General features: G+C 42.6%; 1 protein-coding gene across 1 annotated transcript in view; it reads left to right on the top strand.

Annotated features, from left to right (window-relative positions):
• The window catches only part of CUL3 (cullin 3), a 215332-nt gene that overhangs the window by 85921 nt on the left and 112706 nt on the right, over positions 1 to 16705 (top strand). Inside the window, exons 5-6 of the mRNA XM_033959756.1 lie at positions 34 to 148; positions 12554 to 12782. Of these exons, the coding sequence (XP_033815647.1) occupies positions 34 to 148; positions 12554 to 12782 (344 nt within the window). The remainder of the gene's footprint in view (positions 1 to 33; positions 149 to 12553; positions 12783 to 16705) is intronic.

Raw genomic sequence — 16705 nt, 5'->3', positions numbered from 1 at the left:
TATAAAGGCTTTTTAAATATCCTTTTTTTCCAGAGGAGCAATAAGAAATGCATGTCAAATGCTAATGATTCTAGGCCTTGAAGGGCGATCAGTTTATGAAGAAGATTTTGAGGCTCCATTTTTAGAGATGTCTGCAGAATTCTTTCAGGTATATAAATACAATTTTGTAAATGTGTTGTGATACTTATATGACTTTCCAGTAAAAATTGTTTTTTTAGGAATTTGATTAGAAAGTATTGAATAGAACCTTTAGGAAATTTTAAATATGGTTAGCTAAGTGGGTAGTTCTCTGTTCTGCTAAATAAAGAGATTGGTTTATTATTTGTATATCTACATACATATATTACATTTTTAAGAAGTGAGGATGATACGTAGATCCTGGTACAGAGAAATTGGATACAGCTAGGTGGAAAATAGCAAAGCACATATGAATCGGCTAGATGATGTGAGAATTGAGTTTTTAACTTATCTTATGTTTTGATTCCTGGACTGTTTGAGATTTTTGTCATTTTTGTGATTGCAAGCTGACATCAAATATGGCATATCAGCTTTAGAGGTTTGGATATATTGTATATACTTGAGTATAAACCAAGGTAACATTCCCCCCACCCCAAAAAAAAAAAAGGAGGACAAAAAAGTTTTCTTCAATATAAACCGGTGGTGGGGTGGGGGATATTTATATTCATGTTCTGCCCTGCCAACCTCTATGCCCAGCCCCCTTCCCTCCCTGCCCCGCCAGGCTCTGCACCCTGTTCCTCTTCTCTCCCGATGCCTTGCAGGCCTTCACTGGGTTTGCCATAAGCCTTTGTGGTCAAGCGTTGAGCTGGGACAGGAAGTATCCTTCCCGCCTCCTGTTCTGGCCGACTAACAACTCTCACCTCTGTCCCACCTCCCCAATTAGTAAATAGCATGTCTTTAAAATCCCTTATGGTCCAGTGGTGGACTAGGACAGGAGGGATCCATCTCGCCTCCTTTCCTAGCCGACTCTTAACAACTGTCTCCCTCCCGCCTCCCCAATTAGTAAAAAGCGTACTTTTAAAATCCCTGGTGGTCCAGCAGTGAATTGGGGATAGGAGTGAGCTTTCTACACTCCGGACCCCGTGCAGAGCTGCTATCTGAATGGCTAGACCACCAGGGAAGTATGATATGTCTGGGGTTCCTTCAACTGGGTCCAGGAGGGGGTGAGCTGTGCTTGTTCAGGAGATAGGGAGGGGAACACTGCCAGTTCGGAGTGGGGGGAGCATGTTGACAACAGGAAGTCTGCCAATTTGGGGGGGGGGGGCACTGTATGTGGCAGCGACAGAGGGACACCATAGGGAGAGTGAGTGCTAGGAATGGAACATCAAGGGGGGAGGGAGACTCAAAAATAAACAGACCCACAGTTTTGGACCAATTTTTTTGGGGGTAGTGCTGAAAATCTTGGTTTATATTCAAATATAATACGGTACTTCCCTTCTTAAGTTAGAAACAGTTTTTTCCCTAATACTATCCATGAGAAATTCAGGATCCATATTAGTCACGTAAGCGAAGATTCTACACTTGTTGCAGATGTAGATTCCTAATAAAGTTTAAAATGTGACCCCCCTTATCTCGTTAGACCTGTCCAAACATATGGATTATGGCACACTTATAGCAGACACACAGAAAACAATTTTTCCAGTGACAATATCTGTTCTATAAGGAATGAGACAACAATGGAAAGTTCCAGGGCTGCACACATCTTCACCAGGTGGTGCTTCATGCTGGATGGTGGCAGCATGATATTTAGATTGGCTCCTTGAGGCACAGCCTGTAAGCTGTGTTCTTGAACAAAGCTGGGACTTTCTCCTTATTCTTGGGATATCATTCTCTGAACTAAGATCCTTAATTGAGCTAGCCCTTCAGAATGACATTTCAAAGTATCGGCCTAATTTCATTTATTTAATGATTTACCTGCCCTTATTGAAATGTCCAAGGAGGATACATAACAAAACATCTTAGCTGACAAAGTGGTCCCATGTAATGAAAATCTTTAATATTCACCACCACCAACTTCTTAAAACAGCATTCTCTGTGCTACTGGCTGCCATTATAGTGATCTTGATCTAGGCATAACATGGTCTTCTGGACATGCATCTTTGAAGAAAACCTCAGATAAAAGGAATTAACCTGACTGGATTATTGTAACACCAGTTCACTTAGGAGAGGCTCCACATGAATCCCTCTACTTTCCCTGCTGTTACTCTGCTGTAACTGATCTAAATTTATGGGGAAAAGGGGGTGGAATTGGGGGTTGCAGAGATGGCCAGTTCAAAATTGTTGTTGTCAACTTAACTCTGCCATTTTAACTTCTTTGTGATATGGTACTTCTACCCTATTATATCAAGCACTAAATCCAGTTTTAATCTATTTAGAAGTTTAACTGCATTGGCCCCTTAAATATAGTACTACTTGGAGCTTACCATATCAAATAATTTTACATAATTGACAGAAAGAGATCAAATTCATCAAACTCAAATCCCATGCTACAGACTTGATTCATAATTTCCAGTTGAGTACTATCCCAAATTAAACATGGGTAACTTATAAGGGAACTTACTGACAAATCCAAAGAACCTCTGTTTTTAGAACATAAGTAATGCCTCTGCTGGGTCAGACCAGAGGTCCATCATGCCCAGCAGTCCGCTCACGCGGCAGCCCATCAGGTCCAGGACCTGTATAGTAATCCTCTATCTAATCCCTTCTATCCCTTTTCCTTCAGGAAATCATCCAATCCCTTCTTGAACCCCAAAACCGTACTCTGTCCTATCACGCCCTCTGGAAGCGCATTCCAGGTGTCCACCACCCTCTGGGTGAAGAAGAACTTCCTAGCATTGGTTTTGAATCTGTCACCTTTTAATTTTTCAAAATGCCCTCTCATTCTTGTAGTCTTCGAAAGTTTGATGAATCTGTCCCTCTCCACTTTCTCTATGCCATTCATGATCTTGTAAGTCTCTATCATATCCCCTCTAAGTCTACGCTTCGCCAGGGAAAAGAGCCCCGGTTTCTCCAATCTTTTAGCGTATGAAAGGTTTTCCATACCCTTTATCAAGCGTGTCGCTCTCTTCTGAATTCTCTCGAGTATCGACATATCCTTCTTTAGGCACGGCGACCAATATTGGACGCAGTACTCCAGATGCGGGTTCACCATCGCCCGATACAACGGCAGGATAACTTCTTTCATTCTGGTTGTAATACCCTTCTTGATTATACTTAGCATTCTATTCGCTTTCATAGCGGCCGATGCGCACTGTGCCAACGGCTTCATTGTCTTATCCACTCTTACCCCCAAGTCACGAATTCAGACACAGTCTCTATCTCCACCACCTCTTCTGGGAGACTGTTCCATGCATCTACAACCCTTTCTGTAAAAAAGTATTTCCTTAGATTACTCCGGAGCCAGGGAAATATATATATATATTTTTTTTTACAGAAAGGGTGGTAGATGCATGGAACAGTCTCCCAGAAGAGGTGGTGGAGACAGAGACTGTGTCTGAATTCGTGAATTAAGTCTGTACCCATATGCCTTATCACGAAGACCACACACCATTTTAGTAGCCTTCCTCTGGCCCGACTCCATTCTTTTTATGTTTTTGAAGGTGAGGCCTCCAGAATTGTACACAGTTTTCTCAATGATGTCTCACCAAAGTCTTATACAGAGGCATCAATGCCTCCTTTTTCCTACTGGCCATACCTCTCCCTATGCAACCTAGTATTCTTCTAGCTTTCGCTATCACCTTTTCAACCTGTTTGGCCACCTTAAGATCATCACATACAATCACACCCAAGTCCCGCTCTTCCGTCATGCACATAAGTTCTTCACCCCCTAAACCAGGGGTGTCCAACCTGCGGCCCCGTAAAGTATTTTGTGCGACGCTGGTCGAGGGTGATGAGTGTTTTCCTCTGCTGCCCCCGGGTGTTTACTGTCTTGCCGGCTCCCTCCTCTGTCTTGCTGCAGCGTTTGTGTGGTCCCCCAAAACATTTTTTTCAGCCAATGTGGCTCAGGGAAGCCAAAAGGTTGGACACCCCTGCTAAACTGTACCGTTCCCTCGGGTTTTCGTAGCCCAAATGCATAACCTTGCATTTCTTAGCATTAAATTTTAGCTGCCAAATTTCAGACCATTCTTCAAGCTTCACCAGGTCTTTCTTCATGTTATTCACTCCATCCGGCATGTCTACTCTATTGCAGATTTTGTTTGGCATCATCCGCAAAGAGGGCAAATCTTAGCTGACAACCCTTCAGCATTGTCATTTATAAAAATGTTAAAAAGAACAGGCCCAAGAACAACCGTGAGGCACACCACCGCAAAGTCACTTTAACTTCTTCACATGGTGCTGACATGTTTTTTTACAGCAGCAAAACCAGTATTTTCAAAAAAAAAATTTCTCTCACACAAGTCTGTTTTTAGGACTGCGAAGACTCTTCCTACTACTAATATACAAACAAATACTCCTCCTCAGGTGCTTCATGCCACAACAGGGAAAAAGTCAGCAAAGCTGCACAATTTGTCTTTGGCTCCCCTCCCCTCAGTGCCCTGTTTCAGTATCAGCAGAGGAGGAAGTGATGTACCACCAAAGCTGACCGATAATAAAGATTCAGCAATGGCGATGACTCTTAAGAAAAAGAAGCTCCTGGTCTTGCTGAGGTCAAATACCCCCTCTCCTTTGGAGACGGCTTCATTGACATGTCCCTCAGTTAAAGATTCAGGGATGGCTCTGTTGTTACTGGATTCTTCAAAGAGAGCTCCTGCGGGCCCTGATTCAGCCTCGCAGTCCTCTCCAGTCATACAATTCCAGGATTTTCCTTTGATGTCTGGAGTAGCAAAATTGACTAAAACCAAAAACAAAAAGGGTTGCCTCTCTACAACCTCTAAATACAGCACATGAACTATCTAAGCCTGTCGCCCCTCTTTCCCTGCTCCCTGAACCTTCCTCCCTGTCCAGTACTTGTCAAATTTTTTCTCCCTTTTGCAGAAGTTTATGCAGGATAGTGCTGCCCTACTTCAGCCCTCTGAACCTGCCCCTCCTATTCCTTCTCTAGAACCCCAGCAGTGCCCTGGCTGTGTAGAACAATTTCCCTCTGAACACTTGCTGGATATTCCACAAGATGTGGCTTGGTGGCCTTGTACCCCCATATGTTCTTCTCCTTTTCAAGGTCCTTTATCTCCCAAAGAGTGGTCAGACCAGGATGACATCATTCAGTTAGACTTAGATCAACCTATGCTGCCTCTTCGAAAAATTGTGAGCCATGGAATCGAGGGTGAAATACTCAACGTGGATTAAAAACTGGTTGGCCGTAGGAAACAGAGAGAGAGTGGGGATAAATGGACAATACTCGGACTGGAAAAGTGTCATGAGTGGAGTGCTGCAGGGTTCAGTGCTTGGACCCGTGCTCTTCAACATATTTATAAATGACCTGGAAATTGGTACGATGAGCAAGGTGTTAAAATTTGTAGACGATACGAAGTTATTCAGAGTAGCGAAGACCTGCATCATGACATAAACATGCTCAAGAAATGGACCTTGACATGGCAAATGAGGTTTAACGTAGATAAATGTAAGGTGATGCATGTCGGTAACAAAAATCTTATATACGAATATAGGATGTCTGGTACGGTACTCGGAGAGACCCTCCAGGAAAGAGACTTGGGAGTACTGGTCGACAAGTCGATAAAGCCGTCCGCGCAATGCACAGTTGCGGCGAAAATGGCGAACAGAATGCTTGGCATGATTAAAAAGGGGATCACGAACAGATCAGAGAAGGTTATCATGCAGATATATACCGAGCCATGGTACGCCCCCACTTGGAATACTGTCCAGCACTGGTCGCCATACTTGAAAAAGGACACAGTACTACTCAAAAGGTTCCAGAGAAGAGTGACTAAAATAGTAAAGGGGCTGGAGGAGTTGTCGTACAGTGAGAGATTAGAGAAACTGGGCCTCTTCTCCCTTGAAAAGAGGAGACTGAGAGGGGACATAATCAAAACGTTCAAGATAATGACGGGAATAGGCTTAGTAGATAAAGACAGGTTGTTCACGCTCTCCAAGGTAGGGAGAACGAGAGGGCTTTCTCTAAAGTTAAAAGGGGATAGATTCCGTACAAACATAAGGAAGTTCTTCTTCATCCAGAGAGTGATGGAAAACTGGAACGCTCTTCCGAAGGCTGTTATAGGGGAAAATACCCTCCAGGGATTCAAAACAAAGTTAGATAACTTCCTGTTGAACTGGTAAGGCTAGACTCAGTTAGGTCACTGGTCTTTGTCCTAAGGGCCACTGTGGGAGCAGACTGCTGGTCTGACCCAGCAGCGGCAATTCTTATGTTCTGTTCTACAGCCAGCTTTAACAGAGGAGCACTCATATCCCAAATTTTTGCTAAAAGTTTCTTCTCTTAAGTCTCAGTCCTGATGCCACACCTACAGGTAATAAGGATTTTCAATCTATCCTTCAATCATGTAAGTCTCCAGTAAGACTTACCAGTTCATCATGTCCTGCAGGATCTACAGATGAATAATTGGCAGAAGCCTTTGTCAGTATCCATGACTTCTAAACATCTTGAGATGAAATACAAGGTACAGAAAGTGCCTGATCATGACCTCCTTCAACTTCCATACCATTCTATGCTCTCAGAGTCAGCCATCAAGAAATGCAAAGCATCAAAAATTCCTACTAATGCTCCTCCAGGGAAGGACTACCATCTTTTAGGTTCTGCCGGCTGTAAAGTTTATCAGGATTCTATGCTTTCATCAAAACTCTTAGTGCATTAGCTTCAAATTTTACATTTTCAGCATTCAATTCAAAGCTGGAAATGCATTCCCTTGAGGCCATTCCTAATTTGCTTGTGGCTCAACAAGAATCCACTTACCAAAACCAATTTATATGCTTTTGATATGATGACTAGAACCACTAGATGCATGGCGTGTCTACGGGCGTCAGACCTCAGAGAAGATCTTCATGACAGATTGGTGGATATTCCCTGTTTAGGTGACAGCCTGTTCGGTACAAAGGTTCAAGCCATCGTTTCTCAATTCAAAGAAGATTCTTCAGCCAGTCGTGAACTTTCAGCACATCCTTCGAATCAATCTCAACAATTCTGTCGTCCTTCCTCTACTTATTCTTTTTGCAGAGCATATCGGCAACAGTTTTTTCAGCAGTACTATCCAAAACAACGTGTTACTCCTTATAACACTCACAATCTCCTCTTTATGTCCCCGTATGTACAACATGCTGTGTCTCAACTTCCTGCACTCAAACCTGCACCTAGTTTTTCACCATATCCCAGTGAGGGAGGGGGGCAGCTAACTCCCCTAGGGCAGTGTTTCTTAACCTTTTCAAGCCAAATACCCCCTAAGCATAACAAATACTAACCAAGTGCCCCTGACTCCACCCCATAATAATAATGCTAATTGTAATGCAATTTCTTTGATCCATTTTTCATATACCCACAATATAATCTTATTAATACATAATGGTAACCACAAAATTAAAGAAAAACACATCACTCTACACAGAGAAAATGTTAATTATCATTTATATTTGGGGGGTTTTCAAAGATGTCAAGGCAGATAACTGTAAAATATGCAATGTCACCCGAAAAATAGACAAATATAGTTTAAAATATCAACAGCAGATATAAATTCTCAAAATTGACATATTTTGATCACTAAATTGAAAATAAAATCATTTTTCCTACCTTTGTTGTCTGGTGATTTCATGAGTCTCTGGTTGCACTTCCTGCTGACTGTGCATCCAATATTCCTTCCTGTCCCTCCATGAATACAATTTTCACTACTGCCCATAAATCCCATATCTCCCTCTCTCACACGCTCAGGCCCAATTGTCCCTTTCTATTCCCTCCCTCCATCCTATGTCCAAAGTTTCCTCCTCCCTCTCATTGCCTTCCAGCCTTTGTCCTTCCCTCCTGCGTCAAAGCCTGCCTGCCCCCGCTGCTGATTCCTCCTCGCCGCCGCTGATCTGCCAACATCTCCTACTGCAACTCTGGGAAGGGCCAGCCATGTGCAGCGATTGTCCGACTGCACTCACCTGGCACTTCCCGGAGTTACGGCAGGGGATAATTAAATGCTAGGGGAGAAGGAATCAGATAAGCTCGCTTAGCCCCAACAGGCAGTCCATGTACCCCCTAGGGTATACGTACCATAGGCTGAGTATCCCTGTCCTAGGAGACCATACTTCTCGTCTCTCTCAGCACAATGGCCAGCTTCTGCATCCCAATCTCCGCAGTCTGTCTCATGGCCTGGAAATTGAGAGTTCACTCTTGACCAACCTCCCTCTCTCTCAATCAGTAAAGACAGTTCTGCTTGCATCAAGATGCCCTTCTACAAGAAAATCATACCAGGCTAAGTGGAAATGCTTCCCCGACGCCAGGCCAGGCATATACAAGTGCAGGGCACACAGCCTCCCCCTCCCCCCCCCCCGTCAATTCTGACGTCTGAGAGGAAGTTCCGGGCCAGCCAGGCAGTAATTGTGGAACTTCCTCCTACGTTAGAATTGACGGGAGGGGGGAGGCTGTGGGCCCTGAGCTTGTACGCACTTGGCCTGGCGTCGGGGAAGCAGGGATACTAGAATGCAAAGGCAATGCAAATCTATCGCGGAGCCCGGGATGGACTCGCGTTGCTTTTGCGATCTACTGGTCGATCACGATCGACTTTTTGGGCACCCCTGCTCTATGTCAACAAGCAGGAAAGCCTATCACCTATGATGCTTTTCACTCCAAGCACTGGTAACTACTATCTTCCCCAATTGTCCAACTACGCACGTACCCAAAATTCGTACCTCTGGTCTGACCCAGCAGAGGCAATGCTTATGTTCTTATCCTTTTTTCCAGCTCCACATATCTTACCAGCGGAACAACATAGAAACATAGAAATAGACGGCAGATAAAGGCCACGTCCCATCTAGTTTGCCCACCCCAATGACCCTGCCCTGCCCCTCCTCCATACTCTGGACTACAGAAGAGCACTCCTTTTTTACCTCAAGGAAACTGCAGCCTTATGTCATACAAATCAGTTTTTCATCACCTACAACTTGGCCAACCCAGATCAACCAATCTTTATATTTATTTATTTATTCAATTATTTAGCCCGTCCTCCCAAAGGAGGCCAGAACGGGTTACAAAAGTACATCCACAATACAATCAAGACAGGACAGAGATGACATAATTTACAATATAGACAAGACAATAAACCATTTACATTAAGCAGCATCTAGTGAGAGTAAGTTGCTTAGGTGCATTGGCTGTGCTGGCATTTCTGAGTGCATGTTCTTAAGACGCTGGGTTTGTGAAGGGGAAGGTTTTTCACAACCTCCCTTAAGCTCCAAAGTCCATCTGGGGTTCTAACAGATGGGGTGCCATAGTCTGGGTTCCCATCTTAAATGGTTCATCCTATTTTCTGGAGGTCAGGGTTGTTGCTCTAGAATAGCAGTGATCTTCACTCCCAGGATAGATCAGTCCAGCAGCCTCCCAGAAAGGTCATTGCTACAGGACAAGGTTTCCGCTTCAGTGCAGAAAATCCGTGTTCAAAATTCAAGCCTGGTTGTCCTTGAAATAGATCAGAGGATAAAAAGTTCTTCTTTAAATGCCCTTTTCATGGGTATCCCTTCATGGAAATTGAAGTTTGTTTTAGTTTATGTGGGTCAGTTGAGTTTCAGCTTAATCATTAATGTATAGTCACTAGAAAAGCTGTGTTGTTTGATTTTGTCTATGGGTGGCAGAGTGGTATAATCCATGTGTCCGGACTGGTTTCAACAAATCCAAGGAAAGAAAATTAATAGGTAAGAATAAATTTCTCCTTAATTATGCCAGCAATAATGATTTAAATGGTAGTTATGTCAGGATATTTTTCTCATAATTTAAAGAGCACACATATTGGAGGTAATTTTCTAAGGAGCCACGGTTATAAAGTGACAAAAACATCTGTAAATTACCAGTTTTCTGGCTAAGTGGTGATATCTAAGTATGCACCTAGAGGCAAATGGCACATACTTATGAGTGGGCATTCACATAGGCTTAGTTTGAACAGGGCACATAAATTAGAATACTTCATAATCTGTATCAACATATGCACTCTTTTGCAATCTTGATGTGAGCATTTATACGCTCTATGGTTGCATTTTCAGCCACTTTTACTAGTATTTTATAAACAAAAATAAGTACAGTGGTACCTTGGTTTACAAGCATAATTCGTTCCAGAAGCATGCACGTAATTCAAAGCGCTTGTATATCAAAGCAAAGTTTCCCATAGGATATAATGGAGACTTGGACGATTCGTTGCTACTGCTGCCAGCAACCGACATAAACATGACAGAACCATAGAGGAGTGAGAAAGGTGATGGAGCAGTGCCAGATCTACAGGGAAGAGGAGGAGGAAGAAAAACTGTTCCGAGAGATGCTGAGCCCACAGTGGGGAGTGTTTATTCTACCTCCGTAGTGTTTATTCCACCTCTCTCTGGATTACCGTGTGGACAGAATGGTTAAGTAACCAGAAGGCAGTTGAATTCAAGAGAACTTTGCTCTTTCCACAGCCAAACCAACCACGTAACTTGCTACTCACTGGGGCCTTGCAGCTTTAACTTTTTTTTTTTGTTCATTCTGTGCCGTGAGTGTCTACCTTTCTTCCAGCTCCCTCCTCCTCCTTGCCGCAATATTCACCCAAAGCCGCAAGCAAGCGTCTCCCACGGCCGACCCAGAAGCCCTCTCTTCAACGTCGTGATGTCAGAGGGAATGCTTCCAGGCCAGCTGCCGCCCGTGGCTCCGAGCGATCACTGCAACAAGGAGGAGGGAGCCAGCAAGAAAGCAAACATCTGGGGGCAGAAGAAAACACCGCATTGCCCTCAAGCAGGCCGCACGGTACTGAATATGGCCCATGGGCTGCAGGTTGGACACCCTAAAAGGAAAAACTGCAGTGTGGAAGAGAAGCAGAAAGAAAATTGCACACAGGGGACAGCTCTGCGCATTGCAAGGTATGGAGAGGGGGACACGCTCGTATAGTAAGTCAGTACTTGCTTTGCGATTTAACATTTTCTGGAGTGTTTTGCTCGTCTTGCAAAACACTCGCAAACTGCGTTACTCGCAAACCGAGGTTTGACTGTATCTACTTGTAATTGATAGAACAAGCTTCAAATAGGCAGTTTTCTAGCACCTACATCTAGATGTTGTCTTTTAGAAGTACTTTTATTATGCAAATAATCATTTGGAATAGTTATAACTCTTAATGATTTACATATAAGTTTCAGTTTTCATGTATTTGTTCTTGAAGAGTAGATATGAGACTACCATATTTTTCACTCCATAAGACGCACTTTTTTCCCCAAAAAAAGTGGGTGGAAATAAGGGTGTGTCTTTTGAAGCGAATATACCACCCCATCCCCCTGGCGATATCTTTAAATTTTGGAGGTCAGTGGACGGCTGCCTGCTGCTTGTCGGGGAACACAGCGCACAAGCACGTTAATGACTGGACCTGCAGCATTTCCTGATTGTGCCGGTCGCTGGTGCTTCGTTGGACAGATGCCTGCTGATTACTGGCACGTCGGGGCCAGTGTCACAAAAGCACACTGCTGCATGGGCGCGCACCACTTCTGATAATGAATTTTAATGTTTTTATGTCATTGTTTTTATGTTTGTTGTACAGCGCTTTGAATTTCAGATTAAGCGGTATAACAAATTTTTAATAAACCTTGAAACCTTGAATGGCTGCCTCAGTTCTTGCTAGCTCCTCACAAGAACTGAGGCAGTCGTTCAGAAGTGGCGCGCGCCCACGCAGCAGCACGCTTGTTTGCCGCTGGCCCCAACATTCTGGTAATCAGCAGGCAGCCATCCAGCGAAGCACCAGCAACCGGTACAATTAGGAGGTGTCGCGGGCCCAGGCATTAGCGCACTTGTGCACCGAGGGCCCTGAGAAGCAGCAGGCAGCCGTCCACCGACCTCTACAATTTAAAGGTACCACTGGGGGGCTGGGATGGAATTTAAAGGTGCTGGGGGTATGTAAAAGTGATGATGGATTGATTGGGGAGCTGGGAAGGAATTTAAAGGTTTCGGGTATATATTAGTATACAATTTGGTTCAGAATGGGTTTTTTCTTGTTTTCCTTCTCTAAATCTGGGGTGCGTCTTATAGTGAGATGCGTCTTATGGAGCGAAAAATACAATATTTACTTTCGCATGCATTAGATCAGTGGTCCCCAACTCTGTCCTGGAGGACCACTAACCAGTTGGGTTTTTGGGATAGCCCTAATGAATATGCATGGGGCAGATCTGCATTCCTATCATCTTCATTACATGCATTTCTCTTTCATGCATATTCATTAGGGCTATCAGAAAACCTAACTGGCTGGTGGTCCTTCAAGGACAGGGTTGGGAACCACTGCATATAGATAACAGAGGTATGTATACATACTGTGACGGTATATTTTTTTTTCTCCTAAACCTGGTGCAGCAAGTAAGATTTATTTTTTTCAAAATGTAAATTACCCTTTTATCCCTTCTTTTTTTTATCAAGTAATAGTTTTTCTTTAAATTCCAGATGGAAAGTCAGAAATTTTTAGCTGAGAACAGTGCTTCAGTGTACATAAAGAAGGTAGAAGCTAGAATTAATGAAGAAATTGAGCGGGTGATGCACTGCCTTGATAAATCAACGGAGGAGCCAATAGTGAAAGTTGTTGAGAGGGAGCTTATTTCTAAACATATGAAGACTATTGTTGAAATGGAGAATTCTGGTCTAGTTCATATGCTAAAAAATGGAAAGACAGAAGGTAAGTATAAGCAGTATTGCCATTTTTCTACATACAGTACTTATATAATTTTAATTTTGAATGCCTAGCAGCCATATATTTGTACCTTTTTATTCAAAAAGGGCATATTTGTTAATATTATTAGATATTTACATTTTTTTGTAACCTGTTTGAAATAGCAGTGTTCTAGATATGCAAAGATTTTTGGTTTACATGTGGTATAGAAACTGGTATGAAACATGAACTTTTAAATTTGAAATTTCCAGGTTACAGATTGATAATGAATAGTTTTATTTATTTATTTTATTTTAAAAATTTATATACCATTTAAACCTAAACGGTTTACATATCTTTACATAATTCAGTAAGATAAATAAAATCAAGCAAACACTAACATATAATCATCAGAAAATCACGTAAAGTGTCCATCAAAAGAACAATCGCAAAGATCAGTTCCTAGAAAAATGCATTAACAAATAACTGCGTTTTTAATAATTTTCTGAAATGACCCTTGTCCTAACATTTTCGTAATTGATCGACAAGTGAATTCTACAGTTTGGCCCCCACTCAACAAAAGACCAATTTTCTTTCCTTTTGCCATGGTAATACTCTGAAGAAGCGAGTCAATTTTGGTAATTCCTGTTTGCTTCACTCTGTGCCCTCCATGTTTATTTTTTGTCTGTTTATGCTTAGCTGCTCCAAATCATTTTATAGGAAAATAGCGAATTACAAAACATATTCTGCTTACTCCCTGAATTTTCATTATTGAATAATGTATAAAGTAAGGGAAGATTAGGTTCTTATCTTGATTAATCTTCTTTCTGGTAGAAAGGCATATGAGTCTTGAAACAATGGTTTATTCATCTCAGCTTTCGAGTTTGTATAGAAAGTGTCATCTACATTTTTTAGCTCTGCCTCCCCTATCTCTGCACTGTGTTCTGCTACTCAATTTGTACCAAAGCAGTTGACAGCCACTACAAAAGGAAAGAAAGAGAAGGGGCATGGGGAACTCCCCAACGAAGCCAGGTCTGTTTGCTCTTAACTACAATTAATGAAAACCAATGTCAAAAAGAACATAAAACAAGGTGGAACCCAATAGCCAGCTACCTGAGTGCAGCCGGCACTGACATTTATGCACTTCATGCAATCTCCTGTTTGTGAAAACAATTTTTTATACACAATAGAGAGCTATCAACAAACCTCTTTTCTCAAGGAGGATATCTGTGGACACTGGAAACCTTCTAGGTATTTATTAGTCTTCAGACCTGTTTTGACAAGAGAAGGTCAAGCATCTAGAAAATATATACATGTCTGAGCAGGCTAAATTGAAATCTGACAGGGCAGGCCTTCAAAGCTCATATGCCTTTCTACTAGAAAGATTATTTAGGTAAGAACCTAATCTTCCCTTCTAGTGCAAAAGGCATATGAGTCTTGAGTTAGTGGGACATACCAAAGCAATCCCCTGAGTCTAGGAGGGGGCAGACGAGCCTACTGCTAGAACAGAGGATCCAAAAGTGGCATCCAGTCAAGCCGCCACATCCATCCTGTAAAATTATATGAAAGTATGGAGGGTGGACCACATAGCTGCTGTATAGATCTCGGGTGGAACTGCCCGGGACTTTGCCATGAAGAAGCCACACTCCTTGTAGAATGTGCTTTCAAAGATATCAGTGGTTGTTTACACACCCGATACATACTGAAGAAATAGCCATATGAATCCATCTTGAAATGGAAGCCTTAGCAGCCAGCTTCCCCAGGCAGCTAGGATTCGTTAGTACAAAAAATGATCTGAGAGACTAAAATCATTTGTTACCTCAAGGTAATGAAGAACTACTCTCCTAACATCTAGCAACACCAAGACTTTGTCCTTTTTCTTCAAACCCGTGTCATGGAATGTGGATAGCTGGACTTCTGATTTATGTGGAAGGCCGAGACTGATTTTGGCGGAAATGAAGGAACCATGCTTAGCGAGACTCCTTCCATAAATCGGATGAAAGACTGTGCACCTTCTCGCTGAGGTGATAGCTGCCAAAAAACATGTCTTAACATTAAGTTTCTTCAGCAATTCCTCTTGCAAGGGCTTATACAGGGCTTTACCAAAAGAATGCAAAACTATATTAAGGTTCCAAGTGTGAGGGCTGTTCTCAACAGGAGAATACAGCCACATCACTCCCTTCAAAACTCATGCTACATCAGGATGCAAAGCCAAAGAAGCTTTCTCCACTCAAGTCCTAAAGCAAGAGAGGCCTGCCACCTGTACTTTGAGAAAACCAATCGCCAGACCCTTCTTGAAGAAATGCTAGGATCACTGACAGCAGAACCTGAAAAGGCTCCACATTCTGCTTAGCGCTGAAAAGTCTTCCAAGCCTTAGCATAGGCTGCAAAAGTCGCCGGTTTCTTAGATCTCAGGAGAGTAGCCATGATCACCTTCAAGTAGCCCTTGTGTGCAAAGTCCATGCATTGAAGAGCCATGCAGTAAACCCAAAGTATTCCAGGTCCTCCAGGGCCACTGAACCCTGTGAAAGAAGAGTTCAATGAAGTAGCAGTTTGAGTTCTGTAGATCCGCTTACCACAGTCAACGTGGCCAATCTAAGGCAACCTGGATTATCTACCCCTGATGGGTCGCTATTCTTCAAATGATGCAGCCTATCACAGGGGAAACACGTACAACAACCTCTTCTCTGACCAAGGTTATGTTACAGCATCCATGCTGGTGCTCTGGACTTGGATCTTTGACAGAAGAATTGAGAGATTTTTTTGTTGGTTGCTAACACCATCAGATCAAATATCAAGTTTCAAGCTTAATAAATATTTGATTAATTGCCTATCTTGAATGCTAAGCGATTTACAATATAAAATGGTAATACAAGGTTAAAAATTACAAAGATGGACAGACAAAAATGAGAGGAAAAAAGGGTTGAACTACAATAAAATCAAGAAGAAAGAACGAAAAGGGGAATAACAAGACTGAGGGGATTTCTTCATAGGTGCCATTTCCTTGAAGGCAAGAGGTGGGCTAATGTCAGTGCTCAAAATCATTTCTGAATAAAAAACACTTCAAAGCCCCTTGAATTTATCCATGTTTATTTCCTCTGTGATATGATGTGGCAGAGAGTTCCATGTGAGGGGGACGGTTACTGAAAATATTGTTGAACGGCGCGTCCTGATTGTCTTAAGTGAGGGGACGAAAAATAAATGTTGGGAAGTAGATCTGAGAATTCTGGGCGTAGCGTGAGAAATGAGCATTTTATCGATGTAAGCCAGTTCTTTGGTTTTATGTGTTTTAAAGGGTGAGTAAGGCAATTTTGTAAATGATTCTGTGGGGGACGGGAAGACAATCGGCTTTTTTTAGTAGAGGGGTAACGTGATCATATTTTTTTGAATTGGTAATAATTTTAATGGCTGTATTCTGGATCACTTGAAGACGCCTAAATTCTTTTTGCAGTATCCATTGGCAGTAATCAATTTTGGAGATTACGAGTGAGTGGATTAATATGTTTCGAGAGGAAGGCTCAAGTAAACTAGCTTAAAGACCTGATCATTCGAACTTTATAAAAACAATTTCTGACCACATCTGACATCCCCAACAATGCTTAATGCTATCAAAGGCTTCCGGGAAAGAGATTACTCCCCCGGGTCTAGGTCTGCTAGCTGAGATAGTTGGCCTGCACGTTGTCCACTCCTGTTACATGTGCTGCTGAGGGTGCTTAAAGGTTGACTTCTGCCCATTGAAACACTGGGCTTCCATTCTTAACGGAGTTCTTTGGTGCTCTCCTGTCTATATGCCACAGCTGTGGCATTGTCTGAGAAGACCCTGACTGCCTTGCCTTCCAGGGTTGTCTGCAATGACTGCAGCACTAAAAGAATGGACCAAAGCTCAAATCTGTTGTTGAACCATTTTCTCTGAGAGGTCAATCATCGACCCTGAACTTGATGACCCTTGT

Source organism: Geotrypetes seraphini, chromosome 9, assembly GCF_902459505.1.
Source record: "Geotrypetes seraphini chromosome 9, aGeoSer1.1, whole genome shotgun sequence".
NCBI classification, from domain to species: Eukaryota; Metazoa; Chordata; class Amphibia; order Gymnophiona; family Dermophiidae; genus Geotrypetes; species Geotrypetes seraphini.
This window is presented reverse-complemented; position numbering and strand designations above follow the sequence as displayed.